This window comes from Seriola aureovittata, chromosome 7, assembly GCF_021018895.1.
Source record: "Seriola aureovittata isolate HTS-2021-v1 ecotype China chromosome 7, ASM2101889v1, whole genome shotgun sequence".
NCBI classification, from domain to species: Eukaryota; Metazoa; Chordata; class Actinopteri; order Carangiformes; family Carangidae; genus Seriola; species Seriola aureovittata.
Window position 1 is genome coordinate 14,426,545 of NC_079370.1, and position 16,957 is coordinate 14,443,501.

At 42.9% G+C, this 16,957-nt stretch overlaps 1 protein-coding gene across 2 annotated transcripts in view; it reads right to left on the bottom strand.

Annotated features, from left to right (window-relative positions):
• Window positions 1–733: 733 nt before the first annotated feature.
• nbeal2 (neurobeachin-like 2) overlaps window positions 734–16,957 on the bottom strand; it is a 32,098-nt gene continuing 15,874 nt past the window's right edge. Inside the window, exons 21-55 of one of the 2 annotated variants that reach the window (XM_056380757.1) lie at window positions 15,629–15,788; window positions 15,189–15,291; window positions 14,864–15,014; window positions 14,456–14,611; window positions 14,162–14,321; window positions 13,228–13,316; window positions 12,393–13,106; window positions 12,108–12,289; window positions 11,790–11,946; window positions 10,536–10,679; window positions 9,090–9,413; window positions 7,805–7,954; window positions 7,531–7,688; window positions 7,242–7,366; window positions 7,008–7,125; window positions 6,644–6,801; window positions 6,396–6,529; window positions 6,183–6,290; window positions 5,994–6,089; window positions 5,759–5,883; window positions 5,484–5,624; window positions 5,268–5,398; window positions 5,036–5,145; window positions 4,822–4,939; window positions 4,589–4,686; window positions 4,365–4,478; window positions 4,176–4,262; window positions 3,977–4,086; window positions 3,332–3,504; window positions 3,146–3,240; window positions 2,914–3,030; window positions 2,083–2,244; window positions 1,827–1,975; window positions 1,608–1,743; window positions 734–1,390 (exon numbers count right to left, since the gene is read on the bottom strand). In XM_056380757.1, the coding sequence (XP_056236732.1) occupies window positions 1,283–1,390; window positions 1,608–1,743; window positions 1,827–1,975; window positions 2,083–2,244; window positions 2,914–3,030; window positions 3,146–3,240; window positions 3,332–3,504; window positions 3,977–4,086; window positions 4,176–4,262; window positions 4,365–4,478; window positions 4,589–4,686; window positions 4,822–4,939; window positions 5,036–5,145; window positions 5,268–5,398; window positions 5,484–5,624; window positions 5,759–5,883; window positions 5,994–6,089; window positions 6,183–6,290; window positions 6,396–6,529; window positions 6,644–6,801; window positions 7,008–7,125; window positions 7,242–7,366; window positions 7,531–7,688; window positions 7,805–7,954; window positions 9,090–9,413; window positions 10,536–10,679; window positions 11,790–11,946; window positions 12,108–12,289; window positions 12,393–13,106; window positions 13,228–13,316; window positions 14,162–14,321; window positions 14,456–14,611; window positions 14,864–15,014; window positions 15,189–15,291; window positions 15,629–15,788 (5,361 nt within the window). In that variant the 3' untranslated portion in view covers window positions 734–1,282. Of the gene's footprint in view, window positions 1,391–1,607; window positions 1,744–1,826; window positions 1,976–2,082; window positions 2,245–2,913; window positions 3,031–3,145; window positions 3,241–3,331; window positions 3,505–3,976; window positions 4,087–4,175; window positions 4,263–4,364; window positions 4,479–4,588; window positions 4,687–4,821; window positions 4,940–5,035; window positions 5,146–5,267; window positions 5,399–5,483; window positions 5,625–5,758; window positions 5,884–5,993; window positions 6,090–6,182; window positions 6,291–6,395; window positions 6,530–6,643; window positions 6,802–7,007; window positions 7,126–7,241; window positions 7,367–7,530; window positions 7,689–7,804; window positions 7,955–9,089; window positions 9,414–10,535; window positions 10,680–11,789; window positions 11,947–12,107; window positions 12,293–12,392; window positions 13,107–13,227; window positions 13,317–14,161; window positions 14,322–14,455; window positions 14,612–14,863; window positions 15,015–15,188; window positions 15,292–15,628; window positions 15,789–16,957 lie in introns of both variants that reach the window. The other variant, XM_056380756.1, reaches the window with a different exon arrangement.

The following is a 16,957-nucleotide window of genomic DNA, read 5'->3' on the forward strand; positions in this document are numbered from 1 at the left end:
CCTTTGTGTCTCTCCCGTCATGACACTGCATAACAACTACTTTGTTCCAACCACAGTAAAAAAGAAGCTGGCAGGAAGTGAATTCCTCTGAAGCTCAATCACAGACTCTCTGCTCACGTGTTTCACAGTCATCGTGTCTTCAGATGTTTGCAGCGCTTCAGAGACAGTGCACTACCAGTACAGGCAAGCATGTGAGACCAGCCAACAGTTTACCGAGTTCATTCACAACATCTAATCCACATCTGAGTCATAGCAGAGTCGTAAAGGTGAGTTCAAAATCAGATCGGGGGGGGGGGGGGGGGGGGGGAACACACATAGTGATCTATATGAATAAGAGGATTGGAGTTCAGTGTTTATACATGGCTCAAGACACAAGCTAAAAAAAAAGGCACTTTGCAGATCAAATAAAACAGGGGTATATTCATGTGAGGAACAGTTTAACAAAACTATTACAGAAACATTTGTAAATATCTTTACTCCACAGAAGGCTCTCATTTTCAGTTTCATTCATCCAGGCTCCACAATCATGATAAAAAAAAAAAGAGAATATATTTCACATACTCGACCATTAAAGCCGTCCTTGCTTTAATTGTAACAGTTTTACATTGCTTAGAGCCTAAGGGATGCAGAATTACACACCGTGGTACTGAGGTGCACTTCTGGTGCAAGGATCAACTAATCTTGATGTCAACCACTATAAATGATAACACAGCATATGTCCCGCCCCCCCCCCCCCCCCCCCCCCCCCCTTGTGTCTGTCTTTACAAAGCAAACCCTCTTGTGGTATTCACCAGTATTGCAATATGGAAATCTCGAGCAACGCCTGCAGTGGATTTTCAAGTTTCCAGGAGTTCTAAGAAGGTGCCCTTGCACAGCACAGAGATCGCAGCCAAGAACACGGAGCCCAGGGAGTTCGCAGCAATACTTTTCTCTGTGTCTGAGGCTGAATGTGCATCAGAGTGAGTCATTCCCCTGAAATATGACTCGGTGTACACAGAGTCTGACAACAGTTCACAACCGTAAACACCAAGCTCTTTGCCATCCACAAAACAAGGCCACTCTTTGGAATGATGCTGATTAAAAACAGTACACAACTGTCAATGAAATACGCAATAAAATATCAAATCATCTCAGAATAAAAAAGTGCTCAGTGTACAGTTGCTCTCTCAGAGAGATCAGTGGCTGAGGAGGATAGTTTCCCAGCTTGTAAAGGATGGAAGGCCTTGTCGAGTTCCGGTGGGCATCTTGACGGTGCAGGTATTTCAACCTTCAGAGTTCCATCTCATTTCCCAGCCTTCTCAGTGGGAATGTACTCAGTTTCACCTGACGACACCTGAGAAATGCGGCGTGTGGAGCCCCACAGGCGACGGGAGAATTGTCCTGAGCGAACCTGAGACGAGGAGGGGAAACATGTTAATCTTCACTTCAGGGCTAAAATGGAGATGTTAGACTAAAGACGCTCCATTACCATCTGAAAAACCTGGTTTTCAACTAGTATTTAGCATATGATTACGCCCCCACCCCCCTCACACTTACACATACAAACATACACCACCACCCCACTCCTTCATCTCACACTTCATCTCACTTCATGTCCTGGTTCTCACCTCCTCTGGCTTCCCTGCCCCCACCACAATTAACTTCCCGTCCTCTAGTCCAACGAGGATGTGGTTGCACTCTTTGGTGACAGACACACTCCTCACAGGAACCATCAAGGCCAGGGGAGCTACTGAGGCATCCAGACTGTCAAACATAGAGGAGTTAGAGTTTCTGCAAATGCTGAAAATTGGCATCATTATGTTATATCATATAGTTTTTTTTTTTACCTGTATAAATCTCGTATGTGGAGGCTGCCCTGCATGGTGCCCAGGATGACATATTCAGACACCAGGTGGAGAGCAGTCACCTGCTCCTCCATGCTGAAGGAGGACAGCAGGCAGCCGTTTACCGAGTAAACATAAATGGAGTACTTGCCCTGTAGGAAGACGTAGAATTAGCACTGGCATAAGCAGGCTGAGAAACTTTGTTTGAGTATAACTGTGTTTGCATATGAATGCTAGTATACTGGATGTATTCATGTACCTTCCTGTTGGAGCGTTCCTCCAGCGAGGTCTGTACCACAATGTGGCCTTCCATGCCCACCTGGAGCTCAGAGATTTGGGCGGGTACACAGCTATTACCGGGAGGTCGCAGGGTTCGCAGGAACTGGCCTCGTCGGACAGTGTGCACTATTACAGTCCCGTCCTGACACAGTAAATGTCAGAGTGAGGGTCAGGTTTGATTCAAACCAACAGTGAAAACTGCACCTTTTGTTGTTTTTTTTTTTTTTTTTTTAAGTTTCCCACTGCAAACCAGGGTTTTCAAACCATAAGCCACACAGTGAGAATCAAAATAAATAAAGATCAAAGCTCCTATAACTACAACTAAGAATGACAGACTTGTATCTTGTATCTTCTCTGATTTTAATACCAGTTAGGATGAAAAGCTCAAAATGACAGCCAGACAAAACTGTGGTTTACCCACTGTTCATTTTGTTGCTTTAAGCTTTAAGATGGCAACATTTGTCTCCTCATACCCATAACGTTTGTGTTTTGTGGTTGTTTCCTGTGGATTAGATTAGATTCTCACTTCTAATGAGCCACATCACATTTTGCTTGGAGAAAATCCAAGTAGGATTTTCAGGCATCTTATTGAACACAATTTTTCACACCCACACAAACATGCAGAACTGGAGCATAATGCACTCCAGAGATTTAAAAAAAAAAAAAAAAGGCTTATGAATTATCTGCCTACATTATATTAAATCATTACTTTGATACTAAGTGTCGAAATGTCATATCAATATGCAAAACCCATCACACACAATAGGTACTTTGTGTCCAGCAAGTGTTTATAGAGTGTGACACCTCTGACCTTTGACCCTGAGAGAGCCATGTCCAGTTCAGTGCTGATGGCCACACAGGTGACCTCCTGGTCATGTCCACAGAGTACCTGCACCGGCCGAGGAGACAGGCCGCTGGAGAAGCCACCCTGAAGGACGAAGGAGTATCCATATGTGAAGCCATGATGGCTTTGATGGCAGATTATATTCATGCACATGTGAGTGACTTATTGGATGCAGACAGGGATCTATGAAGACGTTTACCTGCTGTAGGACCTGCCACACTATACAGGATGTGTCCCTTGAACCAGAGATGAGGTAGATGCCACAGAGATCCAGAGCCAAGCAAGTAATGACGTCTTTGTGGAACACACAAAAATACAAATAAATATGCAAAACTTAAACAAAGCTTGTATATTAAAAGTTAAACATACAACAATAAGAGCTCACCAATGTGCCGGCAGATCCTGCCAACCAGCTTGCCCTTGCCCAGTTGGGTGACGCGGAGACTGCAGTCCCAGTGTCCTCCGCTGAACAGCAGACGTCCGTCGTTGGACACCACCAGCACCTGAGCGCTGATCTCCACCCCGGGAGAGAAAGGCCCACTCAAGAAACGCTGTGTTCTGCAGCACAAAGCAGGGTCGCAAAAGATCAAAGCGAGTTAGAAACAAGAAGTGAGAGCCAGGCTATGGCTTAGATGCGGAGGAGATTTATAATCACAACATAAAACTGTCATGACATCTGCAAATTACAACCTGCATGAAGCCCCAGTGTTCAAATGCTTCTCATCCTGATTTATTCTCTGTTTATGTGATCCACGTTCAAGATCAGGATAAAATAAGATCCATTAAAGCAAATTTCAATTAATGAAACGTGCTTTGAAGCTTCACAGACAAGAAAAGGATGCCAAGGCAGATGTTACGCTTCCATCCAACTGTCAGGAAGATTTTATGCATCTTTTGAGATGCCGAAAAAAAAAAAAATAAGTGGGATATTTTACACACAATAAATTCAGGGGTCCAAAGTCAAGCTTTTTTTCATGCTATTTATCATATGATATTTTAATGTGAAATAATATGCTCTGAGGGCACTCACTTGGGATTAGTGATCGTGGGGTCCTTAGTGAAGGTGAAGTAGTTGGCGATGTTTTTATCATACGGCAGCCAGCTATGCGTTCCTATCAACCCGTTTGAACTCACAGTCACCTGGAGAGAAATAATGACATGGTATGAAAATTATGAACCTCAACAATTAAAAAATGAATATATTTTTGCTGTCATGACTGCAGCCATACCATTATGTCTGAGCCTTGGATGATGAAGGAGCGATTCTGGCTCTTTGGTACCACTGCCTGGACCAGAGGAACGCCGTCACTCACCACCTGAGGCACACACAAGCGCACACACATGTAAATATTTTGATTTTTTTTTTAGAAGTAGAATAATGAGATCACGATGAGATTTCAAAGCATTTTAGGCCCCACCTCGACAAATGACCGCAGTTTCTTGAGCTCCTCAAAGATATTTGGGGGCATAGTGTCCAGGCGGGCCTGCCGCCTGGCTGCGTTCTCAGCTGACATACGAGGAGGATGAGGCTCCTGGGTGGAGACAGGAACATGATATGTTTATCTTTTTAAACTCAACATCACAGAGTTTTGTTGATAATGGAATCTCAAAAAGGAGCTGTGAATTAGACCGGGAGCAGCACCTTAAGGAGCTGACAGGGTGTCTGTCCGAAGTTGCTGATGATGCCTTCCAGGGCCTTGCGCTCGTTCTCGTTGGCAATTGCATCCAGATCTACTGCACCTGCAGAGAGGACAAACAACAAGGAAGAATGATTTTTCTATGGGACACAAGGAGCGGAAGAAAAAAAAAAACTGAAGGAAATGTTGCACTTTTTTTTCTTTCATTAATAAGAAAAGGTATTCACTCTTGCCTTACCTTCATAAGTGCAGTAGTAGAAGACATTGAGTGCATTCACTGCCTCTTCACCTCTCTGCTTGCAGCCAAAGATCAAGTCAATCCACTCATGGAGGTGACTGGACACATGCTCACATTCCTAGGGTCAAACATACAATATGCTGTCATCTTCAACGCCTGCATGATTGGCAGCCAGTGTGAGTGTTTAAGACTGTGGCTGTTTGTGTGGACTCACCAGGGCTTTCCTGTGTTTCCTGATGAAGTCTTCTCTTGATGTGGCCCAGCGAGGCAGCAGAACATCCGTCACGGAGTCCTGAGATATCTGCAAATGTCCCAGGTCAAATCCTACAGCAAGCAAACATGCATTAGCTTCTTTATGTCAACAATATATCAGCGATGCAGCTAAAGACAAAACACATCAGATTCATTTGCTTTAAAATTTGACCACAGGTATAAGTGCTGCTTACCGTTCATGTTCTGCAGGAATTCTGAGAAGTAGAAGAACTCCGGGATGAGCTCTTTGACGTCAGCGGGACTCTCCATGCGAGCTTGCCAGGCGGCTGCCACTGAGTGGAACTGTCTGTCTGCACAGTCGAACCTACACAACGACACGGCATACCAATGTAAGACCAGAGATCAGCAGGAAATACTTAGAAATATCATGCACGGGTCAGTGTTCCCACCTGCCACTCTGCAGCTGGATATGCAGGGTGGTGAATGGCTCCATGCGGATCATGTAGTGCATGACTCCTGCTGCATTTGAGTAGTGTGTCCCATAGTGGAATTTGTCAATGGTGCCTGTTGAGTCTTCAAAGCTCTCATACCTGGTGACAGATGCAGAAAGATGCTGAAAATTATAGATTCTTGACATTGTCCAAAGCATTTTGCTGCTTTGTAGTGTGTAATTGACAGTTGGCTGGTGATGCAACCACAGTCACATTGTTATACAACCACTCACTTTTCTCTGACATTCTGTGCATGGCGTGGGTTGACCACACCTATGGGTTTAGACAAGTCCCTGAAAACCGATGGGTCCTCGAGATCCAGAACAGAAGAGGTGTAGTCACACAAGACCCAGGGGAACTGAGGACAAAACAAAACAAAAAAAAAATGCAACATGATGCCGCCTCACACTGAAAGCACATCACCTTTTGCAATAAAAACACTGTCAGGGAGAGATGGTGTGTATTTACCACAGGGTACTGCGACAGGTCGTTGTAAGTGCGTCCAGCAATGGTGTTCAGTTGCATCAAATACTCAAAATTGGAGATTTCTCTGTATACCCATTTCTGTTCAACACATCAAGAACAGATCAGGTCAAACACAATCAGAATAAGTAAGATCTAATAAGTTTCATAGAGAGGACTGTATTAAATAAACACCTGTGTGAGCCCAGATGCCTTCAGCAGCTCTTGGGGGGAGCGGGAGCCGAAGTAAAACAGGTTGGGAGGCCGCAGCCCCAGGATCCTCGAATATACTTTGTTTCGTACCTGAAAGGAAAAACATAGTTTTGTTTTTTTTTTTTTTTTCATACCACCACATCATTTAACAAACATGTATTATTTAATTCTAATTAAATTTGAACTGAGCCACACCTTCTTCCTGAAGTTGATGAAGTAGTGAGCCTGATCTATGAAGAACAGCTCCAGTGCAGAGCGGCGCAGGTTGTAGCGCCTCAGATGGACTTCTCTGAGCTGAGACAGAGGCCTCTTGAAATCGAACCCGATTCCTGAAGGCAGTGATACTCATTACTCATTTTTTTTTTTTTTACAGAACCCTTTGTAGACCAGTGGAAAAAAAATGGCAAGGTGTGATGTCTGTGATCACATATATACTATATTACCTTCCTCCGTCTCCTCTTTCTCACTGCTGCCATCATAGAAGTAAAGATGGTGTGTGGTGACCTCCAGACGACCAGGAACGACCGCCACAATGGTGATGAGCTCACAGTCTTCCGACAGAACCAGTTTTTCTTTCTGGCTCTCATCTTCTCCCTCCACCCTGAAAGCAAAGAAGATGGTACACCTTAACATTTCCTGCACCGCATTTGCAAATACCAGATACATTATATTCAAGGGGCGCCCGTTTGGTGAAATTTAGTGTTTCAAAACTCGTCGCCCGGGTCCACATCAAGTGAGTTTTTTACTTTTAGTTTATGGCCAATGGAAAATATAGAAGCCGAGAAGATCTGCGAACTAGCCACTCACTTATTATCCAAAAAGACGAGGTCCTCTTCTCCTAACTGATCATCCTCCATGTCGCTCACTTTTGCTTCCTTTGCAACAGCCAGTGGGAGAGGTTCAGAGCTACGAGGGCTATCAGCTCCTGAAAATAAATCAAAAAGAACACAGCACGTCTTCAGAGCACCATTCTGCTTAAATGACAAAAGAAAAAGAAAAAAAGGAAAAGAAAAGTTAGTATCTTTGTACTCTGTGACATACCCATGTTGTCCCTCAGCGCACTGGCCTCACTGTGAGTGTCATAGTTGTAGTTGGGTACAAGTTTGAGACGCATCTTTGAATAGGTCTCTGCATTGGACAATTTCCATTTCACCTCTGGTTGAACTCTGTCAAAAAAAAAATACAGCAAAAGAAAAATTAGAATTGAAAAGCATAAATAGATGTTGGAGGCCACTGGCGGTTCACTGTTTCCTCTTGGATTTGTAAATGTGAATCCTTGGCCAGAGAGTATTTTCAACAATAACTGATTGAGAGTCAGATGCCATCATACCTGTTGGCCCATGCTCCTCTCTCACTGGTCAAAAGCCTGCGGAGAGCTCTCCAGTGCTGCCACACCACCCCCTGCTGGCTGGAGCTCTGCTTCTGCCAAATGAGGTACCTGTTGTTTTCACTTCTGACTCGCTTCAGGTAGGGGTCCACGATCACTTCCTGTTTTTGCAAAAAATAAAAAATAAAGAAAAATAAAGAACAGTCAGAAATATCAAATCAGTAACCTGTTAAAACTTCTTCATATCATGCATGAAGCCTGGAAGTTCTCTCATAACCTGAAACTTGGATTTGCTGTCAGATCTGTCTTTGTCCCGCTTAAAGGCCGTGCTCATCAGGTCATCGAAGCAGGAGTTCCAGAAATTGGACATGATGTCGTGGCTCCTCCCAAATGTGTCCAGCTCGTACTGCTCCATGGTGGGCTGGACCTAGAGGAAGATTTTGAGGAGGAGAGGACGTACATTCAGTCACACACAGTTACACAAAAATGTCACGGATGACACAATAAAGTCAAAGACTAATGCATCTGTTGTGGTCCTTGAATGTGGATTCTAAGTGACGAGGCAAAAACTGAAAAACACACATTCATAAAATAACTGCGAGTCAAACACTCAAGAAAGAAATGATCAAAATTAAATATAAATCATATCAAATAGAAGCTGCACTGGTCATAACTTGTCTTTCTTTTTTAAACACAGGGTGGCTGATTTTTTTTACCTTCTGCCACCACAGGACCTGAAGGATGAGTAAGTTAGATGCATGAAAACAGGAGACAGGAATGGCATCACACTTCCCCATCTGACTGACAGTTCCCCTTTATTTATTTATTACATTAGAAGAGATGTTTTTACAACTGCTGCACTGTCTAAACTCATCTGTTGTTTTTTTCCTTCCCTCTTACCGTCTCACGTTACACGCTAAGAACATGAAGCTGTATAAACATAAATACATCGGCTAAACTACTTAAACTGCAGACACATACACACTTAAGACATACATGTGAGAAATCAGCCTGGTCCAAACTATCAAGGCAGCCAATGTTATGCCATGCTGGCTAATGTATTGCGGGATCCGTATACAAAAGTAATCTAAACAAAACAGATTTATGAGCATGCACTGTCACACAGAGCGATGATAAATCTGCGCTCAGCTAGTGGTGAGTGTGTCTGTTTGGCATCAGTTCTTAAAATATCTCAGCTTCGAGTTTGAGCATAAACTGATCTCTGCCTAAAATACATCGAAGGTCAGCTAGAAAACATTTGGGAGTGTAGCGCTGTTTCTTTTTTTTTTCCTTTCTAAACTTGTGATAGCTTTTTTAAACTTTGCATTAGATTTCTCAGCCACCCAGTGAGATGTAACTGGTCACACTGGGAAGAAAGATTGCAAAAATCCTGAGTGTACATTAATGTGATGAAGAACAGAGCCAGCAGTATCTGAGAGTGGAGGGTTGATTATACCGACTCAGTCATAACAAAAACAGGAGATGGAGGCTCTCTAGAATCCCTAAACAAAAGATAAATGACATTTTGATTTTAAATGCATTATATCAGCCAACACACTGACCTGCTGCTGGTAAAACCCCTGCCACTCCAGCGTGAGACAGTAAACCTTCAGGTCCTGGGCGAAGGTGGTGCTGCCGTTGGTGATGGGCAGGTTGGGCAGCAGGTTCTGGAGGGTGATGGGGTTGGCATGCTGGTCGAGCAGGGTTCGCACAATGGGCACCAGCTGGGAGAAAGTCTCTGGGTGTCCACAGTTGGTGCTGTCCATTACACCTCCTGGCCACAGGGGGGCGCCCAGCTGCCCCAGTAGGAAGCACACCTCCTCCCAGCTCAGACACAGCACAGTCTGGAGCAGGCTGTGGAGCTTCACATAGGCCATCACACACACCTGAGGAGGGGCAAAAGGCAAATAACTTACTAACTTTATAACTGAGAGTCTATCCTTTAAAAAGGATATGATAAACAAACATATATGTAATGGTATTTTAATTAGTTCAAAAGTCCTGTATGTAAAATTATACTAGTACAGACATCCAGAGTATCAGAAATATGTACTACAAGTATCAGGAGTAAAAGTACTCCTTTGGTAGCAAATTGGACCCTGGCTGTTATATATTAGTATATATGATATTATTAGACTGTTAATACTGATGAATTAATTCTACAAGCATATTTACTTATGTACATAGGTTGAACTTTTTACACACGTTTCAGTGGTTTAATCTATGATTCCTCATCATAATCTATGAGTGGATTAAATCTTTTGTATGAGAAACCTCCGTCTGCAAAGTAACTCAAGCTGTCAGGTAAATGTAGCAGAGAAAAAAGGACAATCTCACTCTGAAACGTACGAGAGTCTCAGTAAGAAGTAGCGCACAGTCCCTCAAAACTCTACACAAGTGCAGAACTTTAGTAAATGTGCTTAGTTAGTTTCCACCATTGGATTTAATGTAGCTATGTCAGTATTTCTTTTATTCTAATCTCAGTTTGTATTGTATATTCAATCTACTAAAGTTGGTTTATTTCCAGGACACCTGCAGCTGTTACGTCCGGGTGCAATTAAGTGAATCTATTCCAGACCTGACATTTGGAAAAACAAATGGCCATGGGCGGAGTTGTACTACTTTGGAGATGAACGCAACCAACAACATTTGATGGAAAGCCTTGTGTCCAGTTCATTTATGACCGCTCCCCCAATCTCACAATCTAACAACGAGCAGCAGCAGCAGCAGCCATAACTCTGAGAGGAGCTGCCCTTTCATACAGAACACTCCCTCAGAGGAATGACTGCAATGTCTTTGAAAAGAAACCCATAGAAGGCTTGGTATTTCTTGGTATGGCTTTATCTGAGTGCACATATCAAGTTAAATAAATTCTGCAACCCCTTTAAATTTATTTCCTGCAAAGTTCAATCTTGGGTTGTGAAAGACATGAACAAGGAGAATTTTTATTTTTTTTTTTTAATTTATGGTTGGTGTACTGGACAGGACAACTTGTGGGTTCTGCTGACCTGCGAGTGTGGCTGTTGGATATATCCGGTGATGATACGTAGGCCGATCTGAGCCATTTCCTTCAGTTCGGTGTTCCCGGGGCTGCCAGGGGTGCTGTGCCATGCCTGCAACCTGTCCAGCAGGTTCACCACCCCCTCAAATATCTGCAAGACAACAGCTGTCAAGAAAGGACTCAACATAAAGGTTAGACCTGTTTCCACACCTTTTACAGCAACCTAAAGCCATTCAGTGCATTAAACGCAGCTTAGCCTGCATTGAAAAAGATGCTACCTCCACCCAAACGTGACTCTCCACCCTGTATTAACTCGAGTCAGGAAAAATGTCTGCTAACGTTAAACATAGTAACTGACAACAACCACACCCAACTGCCCCTGCTTTGTATTAACAATAATAATAATAATAATAATAACAATAATAATGTAATAACTGAAGTCACTGATGCCTTTAACAGCCATATAAAATGTTGTTAATATTAATAATTAAATTACAGTACCACTTTCCAACAATGTAATTTGACATTAAAAGATTTGTCATGTTTTTAAATAATTCTATTTCATAGGACCAACATAAAAAAAACATTTTCTTACAGGTTTATTTGTAACAGTTTACCATCATTAAGTCAGCCAACAGAGACGATACGGCCAAATTACATAATTTCCTGGAAGAAAACACCCATGACTGTTCTGCACACATAATTTCATAATGTCTTCCACCAGCTCAGTTACTGCAGAAAACTGCTGCATTGCTTTTTGGCAAAAAAAAAAAAAAAAAAAAAAGGAAATAGAAAACTAATAAAAAACTAGAGTAGATTGTTGCTCTGGAGACCGAGCCTTTGAAATTCATCAGCAATTTAAATTCCACTGGTGATGAGTATTTTTAAAAAGCAAACGTGCAGCTCTTAAACAATCTCATGTGTTTAATCCATACAAAAAGTGAAGTGTATAAACGACAGTTGTGGTTTTACAGGGTTTTTAATGTGCTGAGTATTATTAATAATTAATAATGAAAATTAATAATGAGTATTCCTTTGCTGGGAGCAGTCTCGGTCTTTGTGCTAAGCTAAGCTAACTGCCTGTGTCTTGCTGCACTACATAAGTTTTAAAGATGAGACCATTTGGACTCAAGATAAGGAAGTACATAAAAAAACTGGTGTTTTTACAGTCAACCAGCCAAGATGGAGACAGGCTTTCAGGAGCAGAAGAGAATGTGTGTGTGGTCCATACATCATGTGTTAGCTGAGGTATGTGGCATACCTTTTCACTCCACAGCGTGTGGTTGTCTGTACCCTCAGCAAATAGGAAGTCCTGCAGCAGCCGGAGGAGCCGCACCAGACTGGGACAGAAAGGCAGCGACACTCCCTGGGCGTCCCTCAGGTCTGACAGAGACGACTCCAGCATCATCTCCAGCAAACTGGCACACAAACAAACCTTGAGTAAATGTTGTGCTAATAATTCTGAACATTTGGACAAAAGGTGTGGTTCAGTTCGTGTTTTTATTGCGACACGGGCTCAGTGCAGATGGATTGTGTTTGTTCTCTGAGGAGAAATAAGTTTGAAACCATCGTCACTGACCTGCGTTTGATGTCATCGGGAGGGCGGACCAGCTGGCAGGATGAGCCCAGTTTGGTGAGAACAGAGAAGACCTGTCCTCTCTCCCTCCACACCACATCCTCCGGTCCCTCCGCCCCACTGCCGATCCACAGCACAGAGAAGACGATGTTGGTGAGGAGGTTGCACAGCTCCTCCTCAGGGGTCTGCTATAAACATAAAAACAACTCAGTCCCAAACTCACACAGAAAAGAACTGAAATAGTACACACATCCAAAATTAAAAATTAAAAAAAAGAAGCAGCTATACCTGCGGGTTGGACGTATTGGAGATCGTGTCTCCAGTCGGAGGGTCTGTCCCATAGCTTGTATCATCCAGCACGTTGGACAGACTGGAGCTCTTCCTGGGTCTGAGCGGTGGAAATGGTTTGCAGTGCTCCAGAGGAGACGGTGTGTTTGTCAGACTACCTGCAGGAGTGTGCGCGCCTGTGTCTCCCATGCCTCCTAGCTCCAGATCTAAGGGTGATGTACCAAAGGGAGAGAGGGGCTGGTACTCTCTCCCCTCTTCATTGGGGCAAGACGAGGTGATATCAACTGCATTGGAGATGGAGGATGAGTGGCTGCCCTGGTCCACCGAATCAAACGACTTAAAATGGAGGGAGCTGGTGAAGTTTTTCAGCGGGCCTCCTCCTCCACTTGAAGGCGACTGGGATAAATCAGAGAATCCCTCAGAGATGTCCCGCTGGCCACCTTCATCCTCCTCCTCCTCATCCTCGATGTCCTGCGAGGTGCGGTAGCTCAGGAAGATGGCAGGGCGGGTGTCCTCTATGACCAGAGACTGATCCCTGCGCAGCGTCGGCCGATAGTTTGGTTCAAAGGAGCCACGGGTGCCGGAGTCTGCGATGCTGGCGGTGTGGGACTCGTAGGACTCTTTCACATAGAGTTTGGTGAGAACATCCTGCCAGCCGGGCTGCTTAGCGAGCTGCTTCACATAATCCTCATTGGAGTAGATCAGATGAAAGAGCTGGGGCGATATCAGAGAGGAACAGAGAGAGCTTGTTTTCATTTCTGAGACGATAAATATGCTGAGGATGAAACTCCCTGTGCCAGTTTTAGCAGAGCATGAATCATGTGAGCAGACTGACCTTGCGACAGATGTCCAAGCGGACGGTGAGCTCAGCTCGATGGGACAGACAGACCACAGCAAGGAGGTCTCTGAAGTTAGGGCTGGCATCTGTGGGGCAGCAGCAAATCTAATTTCATCTTCAAGTCCATGAAAAACTATTTCTTAATCAGCTTTCTGCTATAAATAATGAGATCTTTCATAAACCCACTTATTACTTTCCAAAATTAGAACAACACTGGTACAAAAGATTTCAGTATTTGTGATTTTTCTGCTGTTCCTCATCAATTTGAAACTATACGCACTGATCAGAATTCAAGATAATCCTTTCTTTTACACGTCTGCTATCACCGAATCATTTCCTGAAAGTTTCCAGTACAGAACTTTGGTAGAAGACTGTTCATTTAATATGTTTAGTTGGTTATGTTGAGTTCATAGGCAGCTGCAGAGGAATTACTTGAAAGAACTGCTCAGCTCCACTTAAGCCAGAGTAAATATGAATTCATTATTTATTTATTATTGGAAACTTTATTTTTCAGCTGTATGCTTGCCTGTAAACTAATTTCATATGTTTGCAGGTTGAGCTGACCTTTCATTTCAACAATCTTTGTATTTGACCACAAATTGGTTCCAAATTAGTTTTTTTTTTTTTTTCAGGAAACGTCCTTGGAAATTATAAGAGAAATTAAAAGAAATTTACTGACCTTATCAAATCACAATGTGATGACTGTTGGGTTGTTTACTTATGTTCCCCTGGCCCTACCACTTTCAATAAAATCTAATCAAAGCGACCCACACAGTCCGCATGAAGGAGATGAGTTTTAAATCATTAAATGAACTAATTTATGACTACGCATGTTTTATTTCCTCTTCAACTTAAATTTGGATTGTTGCTTATTCAGTGTTTAAAAGAAATACTTAGAGGCTCACAACTTAAGACGTTTTTTCATCATTACCTGTAGCAAGGACCTGCTCATACAGACAGCGCACGGTGTTCATGGTGACGGGAATGTCTTCAAGGAAACAAACCAGGCCAAGGTAACCGAAATCCTTGAGCTTAATGCGCTGCTTGTTGCGCTCAGACACTCGCTCGCTCTTGAGGATTTTGTATAAAACCTGCAACATCACAAGGAAATTGTGAGGGTTTTTATTTCTGTTTCGCCAATATATCACATGGGAGTTTGCAGGCAAATATCTGCTGAGTGATAAGCCTAAGTATTTTAAGAAGAGGTCCACTCAGGTTATCTCACCCTGAACACCCTCTCTCTGGCCTCGTCTCCGAATCTTGGAGTGAGCAGCAAACAGTAGAGTTGCTCCACGCCCCACTCCAGCAGCACGGCCTGCACATGCTCACGAGGAGGGCTGCTCCTCAACAGCTCATACAGCACGTCCAAGGCCCTCACCACCTGATTGGGAGAGGAGTGAATCATCAAGATGGGGGGAGATGTGAAGGAGGACAAGGTTAGTACAAAGCACAAAGAAATATGTCTTTAGGAGGTTGACATTTTAAGTGGTCACTAAAAAGAAAAAGAAAAAAAAGAGTGGATGATCGGGTTAATCGAGGTAATTTGGGGATTGGATGGTGAAGCATCATTCTGAAAAGGTCAAGTGATAACAAAACTCCCAACAGAAACAGAGGTAATAGAGATAAGCACAACCTGCTGCTCCTCTCCTACAGTCAGAATGTAGGCGAGGACACTGTGAAGCTCCTCTGATGTCGGAGACTTGAGGAAGTCTTGCAGCAGGGCGAACAGAGAGGTCTGGATTGTTTGCTTCTCATCAGACAGAGAGCTGCCATCTTTCTCCCCACTATGACCAAAGATAGAGAAAAGACATAAATTATACAATAATATAAGAACAAATATAAATGTTTAAGAAACACTAAACTGCAGTAAATTTGTTTGGAATCTCTTCATATACTTTATATTGTGGTGGACATCTGCGTCTTAATTTGAAACTATATTGTGGAAGAGAGAGGTTCACCTGTAGAACGTCCGAATGGTATCCAGAATGTACTGAACCCCGTACTTCCTCTTCATGCGCTGCTTGCCTTTGTTGATCACAGACGACAGGTACTGCACGTGGGCTTCGGGGGGAAAAGAATACTTTTGTCATCTCCCTTCAGGTTGACATTTAGAAATGCCAAACCAATATGAGAGCTCGTGCCCAAAGAAGAGCATTAATTTGCAAAACATGACGGTGAAGTGCAGCTTCAGGCACAGATTCACTTATAATCCTTGCCACAGCTTGAACTCGAAACATTAATGTATTCTACCTCTGCTCTACGGTGCTTTTAGCCTCCTCTTACTCCTTTCAGTCTTTGTGTCCCTTTTTATATTTATATGCACGCAAAACAGCTTCGGCAGACATTAAAAGGTTCACAGGTGTGTTACAAGACAACACAGGGGCTGCTTGTGCCTTACCCAGACAAACAGCGAAATGGCTTTTAGTCCAGATGCGGAAATCAAAGAGCAGGTGCTGGTAGAGTTGCTGTAGGAGTGGGCTGTTGCCCTCATTGAAAACCTGCTCAAGCAGCAGCTGACATGCCATTAAAACGTTCATATCCATCATGCTGCCTGGAACCTGCAGAGGTGAGTGGGAACAGAGAGTTACAGTGTATTTGTGTTGAAGTATGTTTTCATTTGTTTGGATTTTTCTGTGTGCTAGTTACCTACTTTGATAATTGTTTAATAATTCAGTTCATTTTTCCAGCAAAAAAATCACTGGTTCCAGCTTCTACATTGTTAGATTTTAGTTAATTGAATATTATTGCTCTGAATATTTGGGTTTTTGACTGTTGGTCGAACAAAACAAGAAATTTGAAGACGTCAGCTTTGACTGTAGGAAACTGGGGTGGACATTCCTCTGATGTTTTATACACCAAAAGACCAATCAATTTCTCATGAAAAAATGCAGCCCATTAATCAATGATAAGAATAATGTGAAGTTCCAGCCCTCCGGTCTCAGCCAAACCTGGCAACCCCATGCAATTATAAGAACTCATTTTCATTACAGGATGCTCAGCGTCAAGGTCACATATAGTATTTCAACATATCCTGTCAGACAACCAGTATGTCTGTGCTGCACCAGATCGATACCTGATTGGCTGCAGCCATCAAAGATTCACATCTATTAAAATTGTATGACAACTTGAACTTCTGAGCTCAAAACATACGTTATCATGAATCTGAAGACATAATTTCTACTACAGATGCCTCACTGAATGAGGACAACACTGATCTTTGCTTCAGAACCCTTTGGCATTTGTTCTAAATCAAAAGCTATGTAAGTTTGTCTTTGATGTGGCTCAGCATCAAATACAGATAACGCTGTCTGCATCACCGCATCAAAAAGCTAGAAGATAACTAGTTATGGTTGTTTGATACCCACTGAGCAGTTTTATTAGCGGGAAATCATGAGAACAGGAACTGAGATCAGGAGTGATGACAATGCATCACAACTAACTCTTGCTTCCACGTTTTATATGATATGTAATTCTAAAATCAGTTTTAATCTATGCATGATTTTCTAAATTTCAATACATTTTCAAGCAGCAGATTTTGTGGCTGAAATCCTTTGTTCTCATTCAGGGACACCACGCAGTCTGACAAACTCTGCATAAATTCCCCCACACAAGCATGTGATTCTGCCATTCTGAAAGAACCACTGCTGTTTCTACAACACCATAACTATTCATTACGCTTCAATTACTTTGCAGCGATACAATGGAAAAGGTCAACTATTCCCTTTCA